The sequence below is a fragment of the Bidens hawaiensis genome, unplaced genomic scaffold (genome assembly GCF_021521415.1).
Source record: "Bidens hawaiensis isolate Kalapana, Puna unplaced genomic scaffold, B.hawaiensis_p1.1 tig00022166_1, whole genome shotgun sequence".
Classification (NCBI taxonomy): domain Eukaryota; kingdom Viridiplantae; phylum Streptophyta; class Magnoliopsida; order Asterales; family Asteraceae; genus Bidens; species Bidens hawaiensis.
The window spans coordinates 41,102-65,911 of record NW_027493438.1 but is presented as its reverse complement, the minus strand read 5'-3'; the positions used below and the strand labels follow the sequence as shown (position 1 = coordinate 65,911).

Below are 24,810 nucleotides of genomic sequence, written 5' to 3'. Positions count from 1 at the left end.
TAATACAAAGATAGAATATAAATGAACGATCTCGTTTTCGGTTAAAAGATTGATATATTAAACAAAGAACCGACCCACCCAAGGTGAGCTCTCTTTGAGCGGATGATTTACACCTTACAAAACACACATATACATAATACATAAGACTTCTATATATAGTAAAAGCTAAACATTCTAAAAGTCTTATCCCCATTGAAGCTAAACGCGTGTCCCGAAGCTTTTGTTTCGTGTCCGGTTTCTCACTGGCTTTAATTATTAACGTGACCATTAATATACAACGTGTTTCGTAATTTAATATCGCAAGTCATAACTCTTTGGCCTTACAGTTTTATTATATTTGGTAATGTCTTAACAAGTTAGGTTAGTCTATATAAACCGAGTTATGGTTAGACATTATAGATTGTGAACATGATGTAACAAAGTTAGGATTCATCAAAAGTCAAACCGAGTTAGGGTTTGAGAGTTGTAATCATTTTTGGAGTTATATTTTCTTATTATTTTAAACAAATTTATTCGTTTACTTCGTGTCTGATTATTATTTTGGGACTTCAATTGGTATCAGAGCCAAGTTCAAGATATCGATAATCAGTAGGCGGAGATCGATGGCTTGAGAAGGAGCTATCAATCGTCAATCAGACTTGTGTCGGACTGTCGGCGGTACTAATACGTCGAAGCAGCGGCGTGGGTAACGTTACGATGGCGCAACAAGTAGGTTGTTTGTGTTGCGGCAACTCGGAAATAAGAGGTCTTCGAGTGGGTTTCCGTGGTAGGCTAAGGAGGAAGATTTTTCTTTATCGTAAATCAGTTTCGGTGGTTATATAATTATATGGTTTTGTGAAAAAGGTGTTATAGAAGTTAGCATATTTGGTTTTAAATTGTTAAGGATTTTGCTTAGGAAGGAAGGTTACGTAAAGGAGGAAAAAAAATCATACAGTATTGTTGCAATTAGTTTTTGCAAGAGATTAGTGTTTTTAATTTTTTCAAGAGGTATATGTAACCGGGGTTCGCACACAAACACGTTTGGTTCTAAAAAGTGATTCGGCACGTGAATTCATTTTTATTCGGGTAAACATGTTATGTTTTGGCCAAGGTATTTACTTGAACAATGTGCTTATGTTTTGATTCAGGAATAAAAGAGAATCAAGGAAGGTTGTTGTTCGCTTGATTAGATGACCGGAATTGTAGCCAGATGAGTGGATATACGAGTTCATAATCTTCATATGACTAAGTGAATGGTCGGGGACAAGGTCGCAGAGTTATTCGAGTCTATGAGAGCCAAAATAACACATCTATGGATCAAGATGAGTTTCTACACGTCAAGACCGATATGATGAAGACCAAGATGATGAGGACCAATAGGGTTGTGAAAACCGAGCTGGTCAAGATCATAGGTCAAGTCACCCAGGTCAAAGGATGCAAGTTTAAATCAAAGACCACGTATTTCAAGTTGGAAATTAGGGGGTGATTGTTGGACGTAATTTCCAACTTAATAGGCCCGTCACGTTTAGGTGACCGGGTTGGACCTGTTGCGCCTATGGGATTCATTAATATGTAATGGGTTTATAGGGTTGCAATTTGGGTTTTATTATCTTTGGTAATGTCTTGGTTAACAAGTTATATTAGTCTATTGAAACCGAGTTATGGTTAAACATTATAGATTGTGAACATAGGGTTCATCAAGAGTCAAACCGAGTTAGGGTTTGAGAGTTGTAATAAGTTTTTGGAGTTATATTTTCTTGTTATTATAAATGAAAGTTAGTTGCTTACTTCGTGTTTGTTTATCGATTTGGGAATTGAAACCCTTAATCCAAAGTAAAAAAAATAGTAAATTAATAATGCTATAAAGTTTTGATTAAAAGTTCTTTGCTTTAATGTACTTTCTTAGCAAGATTACATACTATATATTCAAAAAATCGTTTTAATATGGATGGATCCCTTTACATAATTTACAAAAACATCAATCGTATGACTAATTTATTAATCCAGCATCAAATTAATAATGCATACATGTATACAACCAACAATGGCATTCAATTAATTTATTTAATCCAACATCAAATTAATAATGCATATATTTATTTAATCCATTCAATTAACAAAACCCTAGGTTCGACATCCGTCAATCAGCGAACAAAAATTAATTAATTGAGAATTGAACGAAATGAACGAACGAGGCATCACCTATTCTTTTATAGTTTATTAAGTTTTTCCATAAAATATAAAAAAAAGTATTAATAGGGAAAATTCAGATATAGGGTATGTTTGGCAAAGAGCTTTTAGGGGTTTTTAGGAGCTTTTAGCTATAAGCTTTTAAGAAAAACTCCTATTTAATAAAAAGTTCCGTTTGGTTAGAGTAGCTTGAAGCTTTTAGGCTTGGAGAAAAAGCTCCCCAAATTGAAACGCTCATGATAGTAGCGTTTAAACAAGCTACAAGCTTTTAGGGTTTCAGATTTTACAATTTTAGTACTTGAACTTTCATTACATTTTGTTAATTCATATAATAATTACATATTTAACCTATATTCAAAACCAACTATCCCCCTGACTTTTTAAAAGACCATAACTTTTTAACACGTTAATAGTTTTTTAAAAAATTGCATCATAAAAACGAGCATTCTATTCTCTTTAATTTGAGTATCATATTGTTATACTTCTTTAACTTTAAAAAATTAACATATTATGTGATTATTGGTTAGGATCGGCAACAAGTCGAGTCAGACAAGCCCCATGCATGTGTACGACCAAATTAAGGTCGGAACGAGTCGATGAAAAAGGGCTAATTCAGTTCGATTCATGTTGGTACGGTTTTGAGTCGAAAGGGGTCAAGTCGGAATAGGTTTTGGATTAAAACAGTGCACCACGCGAGCACCCAGCTAGTTTTATTAAAAGCTCCAGCTACTCTACCAAACACCTAAATATTTCTAAAAAGCTACAGCTACAGCTTCTAGCCACCAGCTTCCAGCTAGCACCTTCAGCTACCAGCTAGTTTTGCCAAACATACCCATAATATTCTAACGATCTATTGACAAATAATAATTAATATTGACAATTTAACCATTGATACTTTTAACTTTCAATTTCAAGAGGAATCTCAATCGCATAATCATACATTTTCCTTTGACTATGCTAACATGGATTTTTTTGCAAGTGAGTTGGGAAGGCATAAATTCCATGTTACTGAAATCGAATGGAAATCAGGTGTGAAGTTATGACAATTATATAAGTCTAATGACCTTTAGCAAGGAAAGTGAAAGTTATGTTTGTAACTAATTGGAAAGAAATGGATACCTGAATAAGTGAGACCTCAAATTCCTGTTGAACGAATTACAAGCTTAAAAAAAATAATAAATAAAAATTGAGACCTGAAATACATACATGCTTTTTGCAATTGTGGAGGCTGAAGAAAATGCAATGAAACATTGGCCATACATATACCTCAAAAGATAACCGACGACCATTAATTGCGGCTTTTGATTTGTTTTAATGGAACTAAATCCACGACATTTAAGTCATGTGGCAACAACATTATCGTTTGTTGAGGGTTTGTCCCTGTTAGGTATCATAGTTATAGAAAAATTGTGTGTGCAAGAAATTCACAGTATCAAAAGTGTCGAATTAGCAATTAATATAGATCCACACCAATTTACAAAGCCTACGGTGACTAGGCAATGCTCAGTCAATAATCAAGTTGTGTGATTTTTCTCATGGAGATCATACAATCGTATCATTATATGTAAATTTTCCGTGAAAACTCAAGCTTCAATCCTTAGAATTATGTATTTGAAATAGTTCTTCCTCAAATTGCTAACGGTCACCTTTAATTATGATATCTTCAATAATACACATTTTGAAATTCGAAGTTCATACTGATACTTGATTTTTGTTTCTCTATATGCTTGCAATTTCACTTAATTAACATATATACTTAGCATGTAATTTTTTATAGCTGAAATTTGAAATTCTAATTTTTTTATATCTTTAACCAAGTCCATAACTTTGATTTTTACGTGTCGGCAAAAGTGAACTCTTTTTTTAATAGAAATACAAAACATTTTTATATAAATTTAGATTCATCGAATTGTGTTAGGTATTTTTTAACTAAAAATTCCAAAAAGAAAAGTATTCATTAATGCACACAAAATGAACAATACTTCAATTTAACTCTAAGATTACAAAACGTAACATGAACTAATACATCAAAGTATGACAACAATAGATTTCCCAAGAGATAATCTAGTAAGTAGAATAACAAACATAAAATAATAAGCCAATAAAGTCAACAGGAACAAGGAAAATAAAAACGAAACGAAAAATGATATCTAAGAAATCCAAATCTTTTATGACCAAGAAGCCGGTTTCTATCATGGAAACCTTCCTACAACAATAGAATCAACCTTTTTTAGGGAAACATGTGTCAGACCATGAAGAATTAGGATCTTTAGGAAATGACTTCATCATGTCAAGCCTTGGCACAACACCCAAACCATCAGCCCCTTTATCAGTAAACCAGTCAGGTGGGTACCAATCAGTATTTTCCACCTCATCCAAAGCTTTAGTGTTCACCATCACGGTTACATAGGGCCCTATGTCTGTTCCTTCTACCGCCATATTGTTACTAGAGTTGATAGCACCAACTACTTCCTGTGGGTGTGGCTGCTCTGATTGTGGTGGGCCTTGTGCTGTAGGGGCGTCACCTTTTGTGAGAAGCTCCTCATCAATTTCAGAGATCTTAAAACGAGTATAGGACACGAGTTCTTTCAAATCTGTTGAGTTCAAGTCAGCTACTGAGACTTTTCCACTCAAGCAGTCTGACATCATATTGGCCTTCACAAGCTCCCGGTTCACCATCTTTTGCTTATTTAGCTGCTCCTTGGACTTGTTGATCCTTTCCTTGAGGTAGCTCTCTTGATTCAACATATTCTTGTTCTTTACTAAGGTAGTCTTGTGCAGGAACTCATCCAACACATTTCGGAAAGCATCCATGTCATCGGGCCACAACTCAAGTTGTTCATCAGGGCTAAACAAGATAGCACATGCTTCGACGTCGCATAATATGCACATCTCACGTATCTTCTTCTTCAGACTTTCCTTTCTTTTCAAGAATGTGCTTTTTCGTGCCTTGCTATTCTCAATGAATTCAAGTTTCACTTTGGTTCTTGGCATGGCAACAATTTTGGCAAAGAGGCAATGCAATTGGAGAAATTTGTGTGTGGTTTTCAATGATTTGATATCGGTTCTTATAAGATAAGGGTTAATTAATGTGAAATATTTTAGATTTAATGATCTTGTATGGTAGTAATTAAATTCACAGATTTAGTCAAAAGTGAATGATGACTTGAATTAATTTTAAGATTACATAAAAAAGATTAAAACTATTAATTTTCGAACAAAGCCTTTAAATGTTAAATTATTAATGATGGAAGAGAATAAAATACTTTTTACATAATGTTATCATTTATGATCTGTATTCTGGATACTTTTTTGGTTTTTCATTGACCGAAAACTTAAATAAAGTATCATCCTAACATTTGCATAGTTAATGGGATATCCATGCCGTTTTGCATTTATGGGTAAGATTTTACGGCTATTAACTTACTTTTTAGGATATTTGTCTTTGAACACGTTTTTTTGTTGTTTTTATAAGATATTAGCTTGCGACCCATGTTTTATGCGTGGTTTTATTAAATATAACAAATAATAACTGATGTAACACAATATAAGGTTATTAGACTTTAAATCATTTTCATATTAATTTACTGTTTTTTTGTTCTTTTAATATTGTTGCTTTCAATTGCAAGACGATTTTGCATTCATGCAAACACTCTCCTATCTCTATACATGTTTAGTTAACCATTCACTTAAAAATTCATTATTCACATATGAGACCTGTTTAACAAACATATCTTAGTTATCATATTAAACAAAAAGATAGAAATTGAATATGTAAAAAAATTTGTAGGAAAATATAAGATGTAACAATATGTTTCAGCCAAAGTTTCAATACCCCCTTATATCTTCTTGGATCAAAATTGTTTACATTGAATTGAAGAAATACATGATGAAAGTGGTCGGAATATGAAAGGGATACTTAATCTTGTTAATAAACAAATTTGTAGTTGACTACCTAAGAAAATTATGATATATATTTGGTGTTATATTTAATTTGGAGTTACATATTTTTAGAAATTTTCGATTGTTTAAATAACATTGTAGTTGTAGTTTATATGAAATTGTGATTCTATCCGTAATTAATTTGAATTTAGAGATGTCATGGGCCGTTAGTGTGATCAAAATAGACTAAATATAAACATTTAATTGTGATAAATATTTTATATCTTCGTAATTAAAATAATAAGTGGTCGTAAATAAAATAGATATCGATGATTATAAATATTACTATTAATAATAATGACAATCATTACATTATTGTTTTATAATATCAAACAACGAATTTATTAATGTGATTGTTGACCGTTGGATAACTAACCGAAGGCGTGTTTGGTTCAACACGTGTGGATAATTGTCCCGTTGAAGTCGAAGACGAGGTTGAAGACGAGGAGGAAGATGAAGACGAGGAGGAGGACGAATATGAGGACGAGGACGAACACGAGGACGGGGACGAAGATGAAGACAAATAGATTAGTATTTTTATATGTATTTTTTTGTGGTGTGTTTTTTTATTGTAATTTATTTTTATTATTGGTGTGTTTTTTTAGTTTTATGTATTTTTTTGTATTTAGTTTTTAATTTTAATACATTTTGATTTAATTATTTAAATAAATTGGTTTTTATTTGTTTAGTTTAATAATAAAAACTAATAAGAAAATAATAAAAAAAGATAATGTGGACCCAGTTTGTGACCCCTACACCATTACACGCTAAAAACAAATTCCTACCCATTGCTGACTGTACGCCACGTGCCGCCGCGATTCTCCTCAAGTTGTAGCTAGCAATACTTACAACCACATCAGGTTCGTTATATATTTTGTTTGTTCGATTTCATCAATCATATAAACCCTAAATGTATTGATTTGATTAATTAATCGAACCGGTGTTAAGAAATTTAATCAAACCATACTCAAATTTTAGGTATGTTTTTTTGTTTGTTAGTTCCTACATTTAGGCTACCGGCTATAAATTCTTTGAATTAGAGATATTACTCGTACATTGAAGATGATCGTATTTCACTAACACAATTTATGTTTCATTATTACATGTGATTTCACATTTTCTGTTCTGAATTAAAAAAAGGCAAAAGGAATTCTGTAAAATTGCTTGATTTGTGAGTTTTAATCATATTATATTGGGTTTAAAGCTGTTTAGAAAATAATTTGTTTATCTGGCAAAGCAACTGATAAAATACTTTGTTCTCATTTTTCAGTTGGTTCTCGAGAAGGAACGAGACGAAGACTATATTGGAAAAACCATGCAGGTGGTCCCACACATAACATATGCTATTAAGGATCGGATCAAGTCCGTTTCTGTTCTTCCTGTTGATGGCGAAGTCGGGGCAGCTGAAGTGTGTTTGATAGAATTACGAGCTATAAAGTATAATGAATCTTTAATAATTAGTTAGTTTGTAATAGTTCTTAGGTGACATTGAGTCTATGACCTTCATAGAGGCTTTTTGACAGTTATTATTCTCAAAAGGTAAGTTCATTATTATTATTATGGTTGATATTTCTTTCTTGTTCATGATAGTCTTGTACATGTACTCAGTGTAGTGTTGGTTAACAGGTAATAATTCCGAGCTTCTAAGTTGGATTAGCTTACCTTATATTAGGGGTGTGCACGAAACTAAAATAAACGAATCTTAACTGGAATAACCAACGCAACCGAACCAAATGAACAGAAAAAAAATGATTTTAAGTATACTATGAGAAATTAATAAATTGTGTAGCCCAAAATTTTATTTCCCAATATATTAAAATCAATTAATATTTTTTGGCCCATTATTTTCAAGCATAAGACCATGTGTAGTGGTGGCTTTGCCACCTGCGTTTTGAGCCATAATGCGGGAGGTACACCGCCCCCCCCCCCCTGCGTTATGTTGATTTTAATTTTTCAAGCCGTTTTATATACAACGTTGATAATGGCACGAAATCCAAAGTTACCGTTGCAAAATTGACCGTTGGAAAATAAAAAAAAAAAAATTTATTTCCTATATATTAAACCATTTCATCCCCAATCAAACCTCATTAAATTTATAAAAATTCTCTTTCAACTCTATAAAAATTCCTTTACACCAAATTCACTATATATGGATCCTCCATCTATATATAAACAGTTTTTCGGGCCCGACCAACAAGCCGAGGACGTGGAGGAGGAACGGGCGGTTACGAGTGCGATTATGCTCGCGACACAGTATATGAGTTCCGTTACGGGTGTGATTAGCTCTCCACCCCCCGTTTCAACAAGAGCATATATCGAACGAGATCGTGCCGAAGCCAACAACCGGTTGATGGCGGATTACTTCTGCGACACGCCGAGATACAAGAACCCGAAGACCTTTAGGCGTCGTTTTCGGATGTCTAAAAATTTATTTATGCGCATCACCAATGATTTGGAGCGTGAGTTTGATTACTTTAAGCAAAAGCCTGACGCTCGAGGGACGCTAGGATTCACGGCTATTCAGAAGGTTACGTCAGCCGTGCGCGTGCTCGCCTACGGAAACACGACCGACATCAACGACGAGTATTTAAAAATGGCCGAAAAAACAACTCGGGACACCTTGGAGTATTTTTGTTACGGTACGTTTTGTTTTTTTTAAATAGTTTATCACTTGTTTATTGTGATCATTTATTTTTATAAAAATTTCGTAAAATATAGGAATATTTAAACTATATGGACCACATTATCTGAGAGAGCCCAACGTTAACGATCTACAACGTCTTTACGAGGCACATACAAGGGTACATGGTTTCCCTGGCATGATAGGAAGTGTAGATTGCATGCATTGGGAATGGGCTAATTGTCCAACTGCATGGCGAGGTCAATTCACACGAGGTGACCAAAAGGGACCAACGGTCAGCCTTCAAACGATCGCTTCATACGACCTTTGGATTTGGTCGGCATTCTTTGGTGTTCCCGGTTCCAACAATGACATAACCGTCTTAGAGCAGTCTCCTGTGATGGAGAGTTACATATCTGGGACCGTTCCCGTCGCTTCGTTTTGGGCTAACGATAACTTCTACGATCATGGGTACTATCTGGGTGATGGAATATATCCAAAGTTCGCGATAATTGTTAAAACATTTAGAGACCCGATGGATGAAAAAAGACAGTATTTTAAGAAAGTGCAAGAGTCTGCGAGAAAGGATATCGAGAGGTGTTTTGGTGTTCTTCAACAACGATGGCATTATGTTAAAAATCCTTGTCGTCTGTGGTCTTTAGAAAGAATGAGATGTGCTATGTATGCGTGTATCATAATGCATAACATGATCATCGAGGACGAGGGAAGAGCAATATGTCCAACTTTCATACCGGACCCGGATCCACCACGGACTCCGGCAAGTATGGAGCAACGACTCGAAAACTCGGATTTCGTGCGGTCAAGAGAGATACATAACGCACTAAAGGAGGATTTTGTCCAACATCTTTGGATGTATCGGCCTCTGCCTGGTGAAAACGATGAGGAGGACGAGGACGACGACGACGATGAAGACAACGACGACGATGAAAACGACGATGAGGACGATGAGGAGGACAAGGACGACGACGAAGAGGGCGAAGACGACGACGACAACGACGAATAGTTTTTTTTTATTTTTTCTTGTAATATTTATTTAATAAAATATTATTGTTATTTGATTATTCTTATTAAAAATTAAAAAAAAAAACAAAAAGTGTAAAAGTGACTGGGCGCCACGTGACGCATAACCCCTGGATGTGAAGAGTTATGACTACAGTCTGTTTTTGTAGAGAACTGAGAAAAGAACTAAATCCACTTTGAAAAATGGAAACCAAACATTTTTAAAAAGGCAAAAACTGAATTTTTGTTTTTTGTGAAGATAGCCGAAGGTCGTTCTGTGTTTTGCTTGATGTCGGTGTTAGCCAAAAGACCACTAGAAACCATGTTATTATCGTAAGTTTATTCATTTTAGATCGAATGAAACTTTCAGCATTCATGCTCATCATATCAAAAAATTCTTGGTACTTCAAAGTTCAAAATTTGACACCAACTTTCAACATTTTCCAACTCCCGAAAAGAGACAACGTGGTCCTTCTAGATACAACCAACTTTTAAGGTACCATACAATCATCTCAGCTGTTCAATTAGTTACAATAGGGTTGAGGTCGGTACCATGTTGATACTAATCTCAAGTTTTTGATCCCTAATTTCATAAAAGCTTGGTACCTGTATGTACTGATCCCGAAACATCAATTAGTTGGTACCGAATCGCTACCCGGTACCATTTGATTATCTTTAAGTAGCGTAACCAAATCTTATTTTTAGTTTTGTATTACCTAAAGTTTGAACAAGCTTTAATAGTGCCCATATACATAAAAAAAATAATAAGAGGCACTTCCTTCGCTTTGTAACCATTCCAGTTTTTTTTGCTTCTGTGAATATGATTAATTTTGACTTTTGAGGTTAGCATACTAGAAAACAAAAAGTTTGACTATTGAGGTCAATTTTTCACCTCACAAATTCTTTGGTTAAAAAAGGTTAGTGATTAAATAATGTTTTTTTTCTTTGTTGATGTTAACTGGTTATGCGATTTGGAGCATTAATAAACTGATATTGTTGGACTACTTTGATGTATCTGGATAGAGGATGGATGCTTCTGGTGGGGCCGGAAATCTTGATCAGGTATCCTTTTACTGTACGATTGACAATTTCAATAATTTTAGTTACAAGTTAGTTGATTCAGGCTAGATTAATCAGTTTAGTTTGGTTGATTTTATTATATAAAGCACTAAAACAATAATTGTTCCATAATTTCCAGTTAATCAGTTATGATTTATCCGATGGTGAACCATTGGTTAATTGTTCGGTTCGGTTAAATTAGCTAATTCGGTTATTTTCTCTGAGAGCTATTGATACTGGTGATGTTGGTAGCAGCTGCAGCAGTGATAGCCACGTCAAAGATACATTTTAATTTTTATATTTAGAATCGTTACTTTTAAACGAATGATGTTATGCTCATGTTAAGTTTAGTGGTGGTACAAGTGATGGTGCTATATCAGCCATGTTTCTTTAAGAGGCTGTGAGGTCTTTAAAAGGCCTAGAGCTTATAAACAAAGAGATCAAACTTGAGGTTGACTACAGTACCACCATTGGGTTAATAGCGACTGCTACCCATGCTATGGTTCAAGAGCGTAAACCTGCTGCTGATAAGAAGATGGTGAAGCCTACATGATTGAAAAAAGCCATCACTACAATAGAATGCAACAAGAAAAAAATGTTTGGATATAAAATTACTTTGACTTTTGTATTTCTTGAAAAAAAAAAAAAAGTTTCCCTAAAATTTATAAAATTTAGTTAGGTAAATAAATCAATTACGTTTCTTATGTTGGGATTGTAACAGCCTAAGAGGGATGCTTCTGTTTATAGCTCAATTTTGATTTTGTAATTGTCTAACTTGGTTTTGTAATTATTGCTTGGAGCTCTTTTAATCCAATTCAATCTACGCATATGCTATTATTTTGTAAATATCGACTAAAATTCATGGTTGTTCTTCCTCAACGGAAAATAGATCATTCTTGAGATGGATGATGAACGGAAAATACGGGAGTATTTTTGTAATCCTTACACTTTCCATCGTATAATTCATAATTCCATTGCATGTGGTAAGGTTGTGTTGATCTATGTGAAACAAAAATAATACATATCTTATAGCAAAAAAAAGTTGGACTATATTATTTGATGAGAGTCCATTTGGTGTGATTCATTAAACAACATATACCTTGTTTCGCATCACCAACCAACTATAACAACTCAATACAAACGTCAGTAAAACAAACCATATAACATACATACATGTAAATCGAAAGGAAAGTTCATTTCTTAAAAAACAAAATGTTGAATCACATTAACTAACCGATCCGTAAGACCCCGTTTGAAATGAAAACGAAAAACTAAAACTAACAAACTATTCTTTAACTCAAACTAATAAATATAAAATACTTTATATGTTTATGGCACCTTTAATTTAATACCTAAACACTTCATACATGAAACTATATATTCACAACAATTATAAAAACCTAAAAGTAACCTGCGTAATACGCTGGCTAAAAGCTAGCTATATATAATTAACTAGTTTAAGACATGTGTATTACACAGGTAATTGATGAAAATTTTAAAAGAGAAAATTATGATTTGCCTCCCTATGCTTTAGTGGCACACAATGCGCAATATCGAACTGGACCTGTAAAGTGCTCCCGTCCATAAAGCATAGGGGGGCAAATCATAATTTTCTCATTTTAAAAGTTAAACATTAAGAAATATACAATCAACAACGATATTGTCATATATTGTTAATAATACAATTACAACTTATATTAAAATTACAGGATTTAGAAAATTTCATTGTACAATACATTTTTGGCTGTATTGGTCAGATTACCTTATTTATGAAGAATCAAAATCTTTATCACATGTTTGCTTGTAACTCTTGACAAGACGGTGTATAGTTGTCAATGTGAGAACACAAGTTCTTCCAAGTAAAAATATATATGTTGGTTATTTTTTATTAAATTGGATACTTTTAATAATATTATACTAACAGAATTTTAATACAAAGTATAATACTAATTGAATTGGAAGATGATTGAGCATGATAAATTTGTTGTCACCAACCGATTATTGAAATATTTCAATTTTTTTTAATTTATTACAGTTAAAAGTCATTTAATCAAGGAGTATATGAAATAGTTGAAAGTATTACATAAGGAATGCAATTGGCATGAATATGAAAAAGACATACTAGCATGTTTGCCATAGTTGTGAAAACGTTGATTACTGTATGAGATAGCAAAGTACCACATAGTGTGTCTTATATATATTATTTGAAAATATTAGATAAAGAACGTTTTAGACTTTGAATCTAACCCCGTGTGATTAGTGAATATTTTAAGAAGTTGCAGTATTTAATTAAGTTGATATATCTCTATCTCGATAATTATTTAAAACAATTAAAAAATCATGATTGTAGTTTTGAAAATAATGAAATAAGTCAGATTTACAGGAAACAATCATAGTAAATGAATTGATCAGATTAAATAAAAAAATCATAATTATATCTTAATTATATTAGACCCTTGATTTCTTTATTAAAAAAATCTTCCTAAAATAATCTATTGATTTATATTTAGAGAAATTTAAAAAATCAAATCACTCACATTTATATTAGTTAAAAGTGTTCAATAATAAATATTTATAACTTTATACGTATCCCATGTGATTAGATAATTTCGTTAGGAAAGTTGTTGAAATTTAAACACCTAGTAAACCATGATTGTTTTCACACTTATATATATATTAATAAGGAAAAAAAACATAATTTAATACTTGATTTTAAGGTTTAAAACTAATAGTTATTCGTATGATTAGAGTTTTAGCAAGAAAACCATAATTATAAGTTTCCAAAGTTTCAACTAAAGCAAATAATGGTTTTAATGTTTACCTAAAATTCTCTTAATTTTAAAAATTCTAAATAAAGTGATTTTAATGAAAATACTAATCTTTACACATTAAGCAAACCTTAAACAAAAATTATGACTAATGAAAAAACAAACTAATGGCATCTTAGTTATGAAAAAAATATATATATAATGTGAAGTTTTAAACAGCTAGTAATTAGTTGTAAATAGAGATTGTAGCTAGTAGTAAATAGTGATTGTAGCTTTCCAGATAAACAAAGAATTCGAATTTTTAGGAAGCATGGTAAATGACTTGACCATATTCAAATTTATGTTTCTTGAATATATGTTTTTGAGAAAAAGGTTAAAAAAGATGAGAATGACTAAGGGAGTGACAAGTGGTATAAGTGAGTAGTCTTTTATTATAATAGTAGATAGTAGATACAAATATTCAATGATAATTTAAATAGTTTCTCATAAAAAAAATTAAATCAAGTTAATAAACTTTATTATAACGGCTTAATAACCACATTGTATTAAAATTGTGTTCAAATATACCTATATTTTTAAAACAATTAAGTTTGTGTCAATATACCCTCTTTCTATTAGTTTAATCATAATCTTTCCATTTATATCAACCACTTCACTATTTTTCTTGACAATAAAATAATTCTAAAATAAAATCAAATATTATACAAGCCATATGTATTAATTTCTATTAATTCTATTGTTGGATTTTCTATAGATAACTTGCAATCGTAGAATTTCTTACTATTAAAATAATTATATATTAAATTACAAGATACCTCATATTGAATGCACCCATTTATTATATCTTATAACTCATGACTCATTTATATTAAATATTTCATGACTCGTTTGTTAGTTATACGAGATACTTCATAAAATTGATAATTGATCATTCATGTTCTTATTGTATGATTTTGTAAATTGTGACATTCGTCAATTTTTTAACCCGAAACCTTACCTGTTCCGATTTTGGAAAACCTTAAAATTTTATGTTTTTATACGAGTATTTAGATAGTAAAACACTTTTTCAAATTTTGTAAACTTATTTTTTATGAGAGGCTATTTAAACTTGTGTTTATGACGTAATAATATCATGTTAATTGTTAATAACGGTTTAAATTATTATTTTTTCCATATCTTAATAAATGGTTAAATTAGCTAATAATTAGAAAATATGTTTTTCAAATTTAACAATTTAATTATGTTAAATTTAATAAGTTTTGTATTCTGAAAACTAGTCGTAATATTGGATGATTGTTATAGAGTAAGTGATTTATATCACTAAATGAAAATTCAAGTAAAGTTAAAACATAAGTCGGTTATGATTTATAGATAATTAAAGAAAGTTGAATTGTAGGAATAATTATAATAATTATTGCATTCATTTAAATTTAAATTGGAATGAACTAAATTGTCGGTTCACCATAAAAAGTTTTTGACTATCTTGTAAAACTGATTAATAATTGTCATTGTGTAAGGCCCATGTCCCGGTGCCCTAATTTGGCGTTAGATTTACTCATAAATACAGTTTTAAATATCAGAGTTAATTAAAAATTTTCGCGGAATAATAATCTTCAAACATATATTACAAAATCATTCAAATCTTTCCATATTAGACATCTTTTGTCTTTCTGTAAGGCCCCGGTCCCGGTGCCCTACTTTGACTTTGGATTTACTCATAAATACAGTTCTAAATATCATAGTTAATTAAAACTTTCGCGGAATAATAAAACTTCAAGCATTTATTGCAATCATTCGATACTTGTCTTTAAACAAATCATAAAATAGTTTATTTAAAACATTATGACAAATCTTCTTTGGATGTTAGTCCCTTCAAACCATGCCATGTGTCCCTCTCTCAAGCCAGATGCTTCAATCTATTCACCTACGTGCATACTAAAAGTCAGCTACCCTAAGTGAGTTCTAGTTAATACAGGTAACATACAATACATCCACATACTTACTTATATACGCATCCGAAGATACATATAACATACTTAGATTTTTACCCTTCCTCGTACTTTTATTCTTTCTTTCATACATACACATATACATACATTTCTTCCAGTAACCTTCGCATATATTATTAGGGTCCGCTCCACATTCGCAGATATTATTAGGGTATGTTCCTTACATTCGCAGATATTATTTGGGTTTGAACCCTACATTCGCATATATTATTAGGGTATGTTCCCTACATTCGAAGATATTATTAGGGTCTGTTCCCTTTTTAACCATACATTCCATCCATCTAATGACCATACATACCTTTCCTTATATAAACATATTTTCGTACATGCTCATTTCATTACGTAATTTCATACATAATTATCTCATATTGGATATACTACACATTACTTTCCCTGATGATGCGTGCAATATCCGAAGATCGTTCGCGCACCGACAAGCATTCATTCATCACATTCATGCCATATTATCACATCAATCATCATAGCATAAACTTACCATGTAAGGAAAGTGTATTAACATTCATATTGAGTATGAACACAGCCCAAAAAACATAACAAGGAATGGGGCTAGAAACTCACCTGAGCTTGGTTCCTTTCAGAGTTAATGGTAACTCGTCGCCTCCCCTCCATATTAGCTCATAACATGTCGCATCTCTGCCATGTTAGCTCAAAGCTCATCGCTTCCGCTCCATGTTAGCTCAAAACTCGTCGCCTCCACCCTATGTTAGATAAAAAAAAATATTCCTTATCTTTACTAAAAACATGAATCCAAAACTTAATTCAAATATATTTGAATATTTTAAATTGTTTTGGTTTTTAAGCTATTATATATTGAATTTTGGATAATAATATGATTTAGAAAAGTCATGCATACCATCAAATTATTTTATGTGTGTACCTTTCTTAGATATATTTTTTAAATAACAAGATATATTAGATTTAATTTTTTAGCTAGCATAGGGTGGGGGCGATGAGTTTTGAGCTAACATGGAGCGGGGGCGATGGGGTTTGAGCTAACATGGCGGGGAGGCGACGTGTTATGAGCAAATATGGAGGGGAGGCGGCGAGTTAAGAAACATATTGTCTCGATTTCCTAACGTAGAGCCGAATACGAGTTAATAAAGGGACGAAGAGAAAATTTAAATTTTAAAGAGACATATTTAGAATCTCTTTATAAAAATAAAACATTTTAAGAATTTTCCATATTAATTATCATCCAAAAAAAGAAAAAGTAACTAATAGTCTATTTTTTTTATAAATACCATATCATTTCCTCATTCCCTTCGTAACTTATTCATAAACCAATGTTGTGGTCATCTATCGCATCCATTTTGTCCATAAGCTATTTTAATTTTTTGAGAATAACAAATCATGCATCTTCTAACTCTACTTATAAATTAGGCCATTTTTTAACCATTGGATTTTAATTATCATGGGGCTTGAACACCCACCAAACCACTATTAATTTGAAAGACAGAGTCTTATCGAACACTTTGTTTTTTTTAGCAACCACTTTCTTTAAACCTTGTTATCTATATTGAATTTGAACCCGAGAATACCTCCCCCCCCCCCCAATTGGTTATCGAACACCTTGTTATCGTTAAACCGAAGGCTCTTGATTATCTTTAAATAAAAAGAATGAATGAAAAATCATTAAATACAAATTATATTTCACAAAGAAAACAAAATTTACATAAACAAATAACGTTTTATAACAAAAGTTAGGATAATCTTTAATTATTCAGGTCATCGTATGGTGAACGCCATGTCATTTATCAAACGGTATTGGTAGGTCTGTGTACGGTTTGGTTTGGTTCGCTTTTAGGCAAAACGAAAGTCATTGGTTTTTGAAAATACAAACTGTTCGGTTTTTTCTGTTTTTGGTTATTTACGGTTTCAGTTCGGTTATAGTCGTTTTTTTTTCAATTATGTGTAGACATTGCAAAAAAGTTTAAAAACGAAGATTATAATTTTAAGCTTGTAAGAATGTATTAAAGTACCATGAATATACTGAATACAAAAAACAAAAATAGACGCATGTTACATGGAACTATACGAATACAAAGTTGCTAAAGTAATAGAGTTTAAAACTCAACAAATTTTTAATCAAAAAACACTAAAAAGTTTAATTCTAATCTTCATTCATTATCTTGTTCATCTTTAAAGTTTAGTCTCAGTTTTCATTATCTTCATAATCTTCATCACAATTAATCGGTTCGGTTTCTTCGGTTTTTAAAAAATGGAAAACCGAACCGAAACCAAAAATTCGTTTTTTCAAAAAAACAAAAATTAACCGTCGGTTAATGCTTCGATTCGGTTTTTTTGGGTTAACTCGGTTCGGCTAATTCGGTTTTCTACTCATTCCTAGATATTGGAATCAGACATTTCAAAGAATAAATTCACTCGTATTAAACCTCATCGGCTTCCGTCGATCAAATTCCTTCCCCCTTATTGAATTATATGGTTTTAAAGACTTTTAGTTTTTTTTTAACAGCCAACAAACATAAAATGCATAGGTACTCCGTACGAGGTGATCCAATGGTAAAAGGTCACCTACATCTGGCCCAACCCAGCCGTACGGAGCCTAAGCGACTCCAAGTTATCTCCAGTTTCCGGGAGAACTCATCCGTTCAAAGGCCAACTGGTGGTAAAACCCAGACGCCTCAAGATCGAACTTGAGATCACAAAGATCTCAGTTTTCCTTCATTGAGTTACCCATGTGCTCCTAAAATGTTGTAAGTGGGGATTGAACTTGGGTCTTTATTAAGAAGCCCAAGCTTCCTACCACTACGTCAAATTAAAAAGATATTACACAAATACAAGTTTTAAATAAAAGTGAACGTGAATTGAAGTTGGTAATTGTAGTTTTTAAATATAAACATCTTATTTTAAATCTTAAATACATATAAACGAAATCTTTAAAAACTTGCTCTTCACCTCCTCTCAAGTCACCAGATTGCTTTATTTGTATATTGATGTTTCTCATGCATTTGACCTGAATTCATGGGTATGGGTCTCACCAAACCCAGATAGCTCTTAAACGGGTTATAACATCTCATTAAATTAAAAATTAATCTCACCAAATATTTGATATGAAAAAAATAAGGATGTACGAAAAATAAATATCCGATTTAAAAAAAAAAGACATCTTAAACTTAAATATATATATAATGAAACCTTTAAAAACTCTCTGGTTGCATCTTAAATTCTCTCAAGACACCAAATTGTGTTGTTTGTAAATGGAGGTTTCTCATGTATTTGACCCGAATTCACGGGTATGGGTCTTACCAAATCTAGATAGCTCTTAAACGGGTTATAACATCTTATTAAATTAAAAAGTAACCTCACCAAATATTTGATATGAAAATCCTATAAAACAAGGATATACTAAAAATTAATATCCGACTTTTTTTTAAAAAAAATTGTATAATTAAGAAACAATTTTATTGTAAAAAAACGGGTCATGGGTCTTTTCAAACCCAGATAGCTTTTAAACGGGGTTATAACATCACATTATTTGTAAAACCCTTTAATTATCAAATCTTAAGTATATTATGAACTCACTTATAATAAATAAAATTAAAATTCAAACAAAATATAAAAATATTATAAACGAATAATATAAAACAACTCCCGTAATAACGAGGGATAAAAGTTAGTTATTTATAATTAAGAAACAATGTTATACTACTTAAAATAAAAGCGGGTCATGGACATTTATTTAACTGAGTTATAACAACACATTTATTTATGAAACTCTTATATAAAACCCTAAGTATATTATTAATTTTATAATAAATAAAATTAAAATTTAGAAAAATATATAAATATTAAAAACAGTAAAACTCCCCTTAATATGGTGATTAAAATCTATATATATATATATATATGTGTAACGTTGGAGTTTTAATGAACTATGAAGACATTAAATCGGATTATTAGCATTTTTTTTTAAATCAAATAGAAATAACTAAAAGTTTGTAATTATTTTTGAGTGGGTCAAACTTAATTTAGTCTTTTCATATTATCATATTATTCCAAAATCATATTCTGTTTATTATCATATTAGCAATTTTTTTTTTCAAACGGTAAAAATTTACTATTCAAAAAGTTGTCCGTGACTTAAATTGCTCACTTTGGCCTCCTTATCTATTTACTAAATAACTATCGTGGCGACAGTATAGGCATGGGAAATTATGTAACGTGTTAGCTTTCTTTAAATAAATTAAAGAACACTATCGTAATATCATATTCAAGTTAAGAAAATAAAATGCTTGTTTTATGATATGATTTTTTAAAAATAAAAATTTACGTGTGAAAAGTTATGCTCATTTAAAAATTGTGAGGTGAAAATAAAAAGAATATACATATAAAGATGAGAGGGGAAAGTTTAAGTAGTCTAATAACCGAATTTGTGTCTAAAAGACAAATTTCTTCACTTAAACTACTAACCACGTACATTCATTGTTGTACAATAAACATTAATAGTTGTGTTACATAACTTTTAAGATATCATGGTGTTATACTACATAATACAGATAACTAGTGGGTGGCTCGCGTTTCGTGATGTGTTCGTAAGAGTTATGTCTAATTGGATGTCTAACACGACTTGTCTTAAACACTAGATATATTTAAGTATTGTTATTTAAATATAATAATATAATTAAATGTGCATTGATATATGTAGTTAATGCTATGAATTAAATGTACATAATGTAAACTAATTATTACAAAAGACAATTTTAACTTTTGAAAAAGTTTTCATTGCTCAAAGTGCATGCCTTAAATATTTTATAATAGAGGAAAGTAAATGTGAAGCTTTTAGGCATGTAAGCTTATAAATTATATGTAAAACTCAAAACTATTCTTGTTCTCGTGATTACTAACGCCTAAAAGTTGTTTTGAAAAAGATTTCAAAATAATTGATTCTATTCTTTTTAATTCATATTTACTTCCATTCCATTAATAGAGAAAATATTAATTATATATATATATATATTAAAACACAACTTTCTTAACCATTTATATGGATTCCATTAATAGAGAAAATGTTAATTATATATATATATATATATATATATATATATATATATATATATATATATATATATATTAAAACACAACTTTCTTAACCATTTATATGCTTTAGGGATTGTATTTTGTGTTGCTTTTATTGTTCCAGATGCTTTAATGTATGTACCATATGTTGTGAACATGGTACACTTTGCCACGTATTAGTTTTCTTTACACCCGTTAATTTCCTAGATGATCTATTCTTTCCTCCCATTCTAGAATCCAGGTATTTGCAATGTTTTCATAACCGGACCGGACACCGAACCCGACGGCCTACCGGTTCACCGGTTCAACTGGTCGAACCGGTTTGACCGGCCGAACAAATTTGGTCAAAAAATGTCGGATCAAGCTTAAAAAATGATTTTTTCAAAAAAAAAATATTTTTTTCCTTAGAAAACCGATTCAACCGGTCCGGTTTTCCAGTCCGACCGGCCGAACCGGTTCGGACCGGCCGGTTTCCTGGCAGCCGAGCGAACTATGTGAACCGGACCGGTCGGTGGACCGAATCCCGGTCGGACCGGTTCGACCGGCCGGTCCGGTCCGGTTTCAACAACATTGGGTATTTGTCTATTTGGTCTCTCTCCTCCTTCACAAAATAAACCACCGTCACCATCTACAATTCTCTCTCTTCATTCCGGCTTTCTTTCTCCCGCTATCCCACCTTCTGTTGCCGGGTTTTATTTGGAAACCCTAGGTAGCGGTGGTTGTGTTTTCCGGCTAAACTACTGCTGCCGGGTTCTATTTGATAACCCTAGGTGGCGATGGTGGTCCGGTAGTGTTTCCCGACAGGTGTACGCCACCGACTTACTACTGTCGGGTTTTATTTTGGAAACTCTAGGTGGTGGTGTTTTACAGCGACTGTACATGACTAACGTACTGTATCAGCTTCTATGTGCAAAAATCGAGCATTGATTGGCGTCTCGTTGTTCCTCACTTTCGCCCTTGATTTAAGTCGTTTAGCCCCTATTTTGGGCAGTTAGTGGTGTCTCATTAATTTGTAGGTGGTTAAAGCATGTGAGAATTTCTTTTTTGCTAATGACAAAAAGGTCAATATATGACCACCATCTAATAAGGTGATCCCCAAACCTGCTTTTGTAATCCTTTTGTGCCTACTATGGCAGAAACATATGGTGCCTGTAATTGAGTGGCATAACATGAATTTATCAATATTTGATAACACAAAACTAAATATTAATGGTGGCAGCCTATCGACGCTAGGCATGGACTTCACTATTACCACCTCTATCTAGCTTAACATCCCTAGGCATGAAATTGACTATTACCACCTCTATCTAGGCGGCGGGTCTAAAAACTAGTTATATGTCTAATTCTAAATCATCTTATTCTCGTGATTACTAATGACGATTTTTTTTTCTCAAACTAGTGTTGGTGGAAAAATTATTTACCATTTTGGTGTTTCGTGAAAAGTATTTACCAATCTGGTGTTTTTCATTTGTTTTATATTCACCTTTTGCTTTTAAACCAACATATTATATGAATAAAAAATAGGTAATAGAATAACTAAATAGAAAAATGAAAAAGACTCTAAAATATTGGTTTAAAAGCAAAAAGTGAATACAAAGCAAATAAAAAAATATCAAATTAGTAAATATTTTTAAGAAACACCAAAAAGGTAAATAGTTTTTCCACATACACTAATTTGGAAAAAAAACTCTACTAATACTACCAATGAAAAGATTAAATCATATTTTTTTAATTATGTATTACTTTTTACTATATTCAACGATTTACATCATATTTTTATTATTATCAATTATTTTGGCATGAGGAAAAGAAAATGTAAAATTCATCTTCACAACTAAGTTTTTATGATTGGTCGTTTTTAATGTCAATATACTGAAAGCACTAAAAGTGAAAAATCAGTTCCATTATATACTAAAAAAGTTTAGTGCCATTGATATTTGAAATTTTGAAAAATATGATGATTTTTATTATCAATGATGATGAAGTTGATTTGCCAGTGATGATTCTTTAGAGGACGATGATTCAAGTTAGATTTAATTAACATTTCTTATATTAATAGAAGTAAATGGGGAATTAAAAAAGAATTGAATCAATTATTTTTTGAAACTCTTATTTAAAACGACATAGTTTTGATGGTTTCGCATGTAAGCCTACATGCTTAACAAACCTATATTCAATTTCCCCAATAGAGTATAGATAGAAATAAAAAAACATGGATAAAAATAGAGTATAGATAGAAATAAAAAAACATGGATAAGTATCAATGTAAATTTATCGATGTCGAAAGGTCAATCAAAAACACTTATAAAATACATTTACTAGCTAGGCAAGTAAGGTGTCGAATCCACAAGAAATCAATGCAAAGTGCAAGGGAAACTCAAATTTATTATAAAAATAATTAAAGTGGACAAACGATGTCAAGCGGTTTAGATAAGTAGTTTGTAAACGATGATATGATCATAATCAAACTCCAGGACTCGGGTTTTGAAAAGTGATATTCTTCATTGGACGTTTTCTTGTTAAAATATGTAAACCAAAAGACTTAAACGATTGGCTATGTTGATTGTAATAACTGAATCCGAACAATTGACACAGCTTAATGAAAATCTATTTGATAATCGGTTTTACTTGTTGAAACACAAAATCATTCATATGGTTAATGATAAACGGGTCAATGACGAAAGAACTTAATCCTAATTGTTGATGACCAGAAATCAATTAACTGACAAAAGATTAAGTAATCAATAAATAAAACCGTTTAAGCACAAAAGCAAACACAAAGAATTAGTCAACCAAATGATTAACCAAATCCAAATCCAAAGTTATTATAGAATATCAAAACCTAACATACAACTCAACCCTACACCCGGAGATGGTTATGAAGCCTTTAGCCTTGCATCTTGATCTTCTTGATTATGATGTTGGGGAAGGAGTTCATGGATCAATCGTGTGATTATGATATGTTATGGTGGTGTAAAGTGGCCTCCAAGAAGTCCCAAAACTGGTGATTAAACAAATTCTATCGACCTTAAGGGTTTTTATCCTTAAATATGGCATAAAAAAATACCAAAAACCCATTTTCCAGCAGATCGACCCGAGCCGTAAGCTACGGCCTAGCCACTGTAGCTTACTGGTTGGTTGTAGCCTACTGGCACTGGTCACTGCCTTACGGCGGCTATAGCACCAAAACACCGTTTTCTTCATAAAATCTTCATTTCAACTCCGTTTTCCTCCCCGTTTGCGGCCACGTCTTCGTATTTCAATTATCTATCATATCATATATCATTACTTTCATTTCCACTCCATTGTAAATGCTCCAAATTCGCCCATTTAAGCTTTTTTAAGCTATGATCACCTTTAAACATAAAACCAATCAAAGTACATGTGTTCGATACATATAAACAAGTAAAACACACAATATAAAACACTTAAAGCACGCTCTTTCATCCTTACATCACATCCCCACGCTTACCATTTGCTTTCCCTCAAGCAAACTATCATGAAACACATACACCTCGATCGATGGTTCATCAATTACCAGTATTAATACTAGTGAGGTATAAGGTCATGCCCAATTCCCAAGAACTGACATTGTCAAGGTTGATAACCCACAAAATAATTTAATTATACATTTTAAAACTATGAAACCGCTCAAATGAGTGTACTTTTTTTCCGGTTAAGGCACACATGTTCATACCCCTCATAATATAACATCTCTCCTCTTGGTTTAATATCTGGACCATCAAAAAATGTGCTAGTATCTCCCTGCCCTCTATACCAAGTATGAACACAATGTAATAAGCTTTGAAGCAAGTCATATCTCCATACATTACCCACCGGTTGCATAGAGAATAGAACTAAGGGTTTTGTTGTGGCTTAGGTTAGGTTGTGGAAGTAGATTTATTTAGTAGCTTATGGTGGATGAAACCCAGTTTATTCAAACAAACAACCAACTCACTAACATTTACAAACAATATTGACTCAAACATTGACTCTTTTTGAGCTTTGTTTTGATTTTCCAATTTTTTTCTTTCTTTCTTTTTTTCTCTTTTTTTTCTTTTACTTTTTTTTTGACAAATACTAACAACAATATACAAAAACAACTGACCCAATACATACATACATTGTGTACTATGCTCGAAAAACAACTTATATACAACTCTAA

General features: G+C 31.9%; 1 protein-coding gene across 1 annotated transcript; it reads right to left on the bottom strand.

Moving 5' to 3' along the window:
* Positions 1-4,133: 4,133 nt before the first annotated feature.
* LOC143564800 (agamous-like MADS-box protein AGL80) lies at positions 4,134-5,548 on the bottom strand. Its single transcript, XM_077051972.1, has one exon. The coding sequence runs from the start codon at positions 5,161-5,163 to the stop codon at positions 4,390-4,392; it is 774 nt and encodes a 257-aa protein (XP_076908087.1). The 5' UTR covers positions 5,164-5,548; the 3' UTR covers positions 4,134-4,389.
* Between the last annotated feature and the right edge of the window lie 19,262 nt (positions 5,549-24,810).

Coding starts and splice junctions, on each gene's coding strand:
- LOC143564800 (XM_077051972.1), bottom strand. CDS start 5,163: ATGCCAAGAACCAAAGTGAAACTTGAATTCATTGAGAATAGCAAGGCA.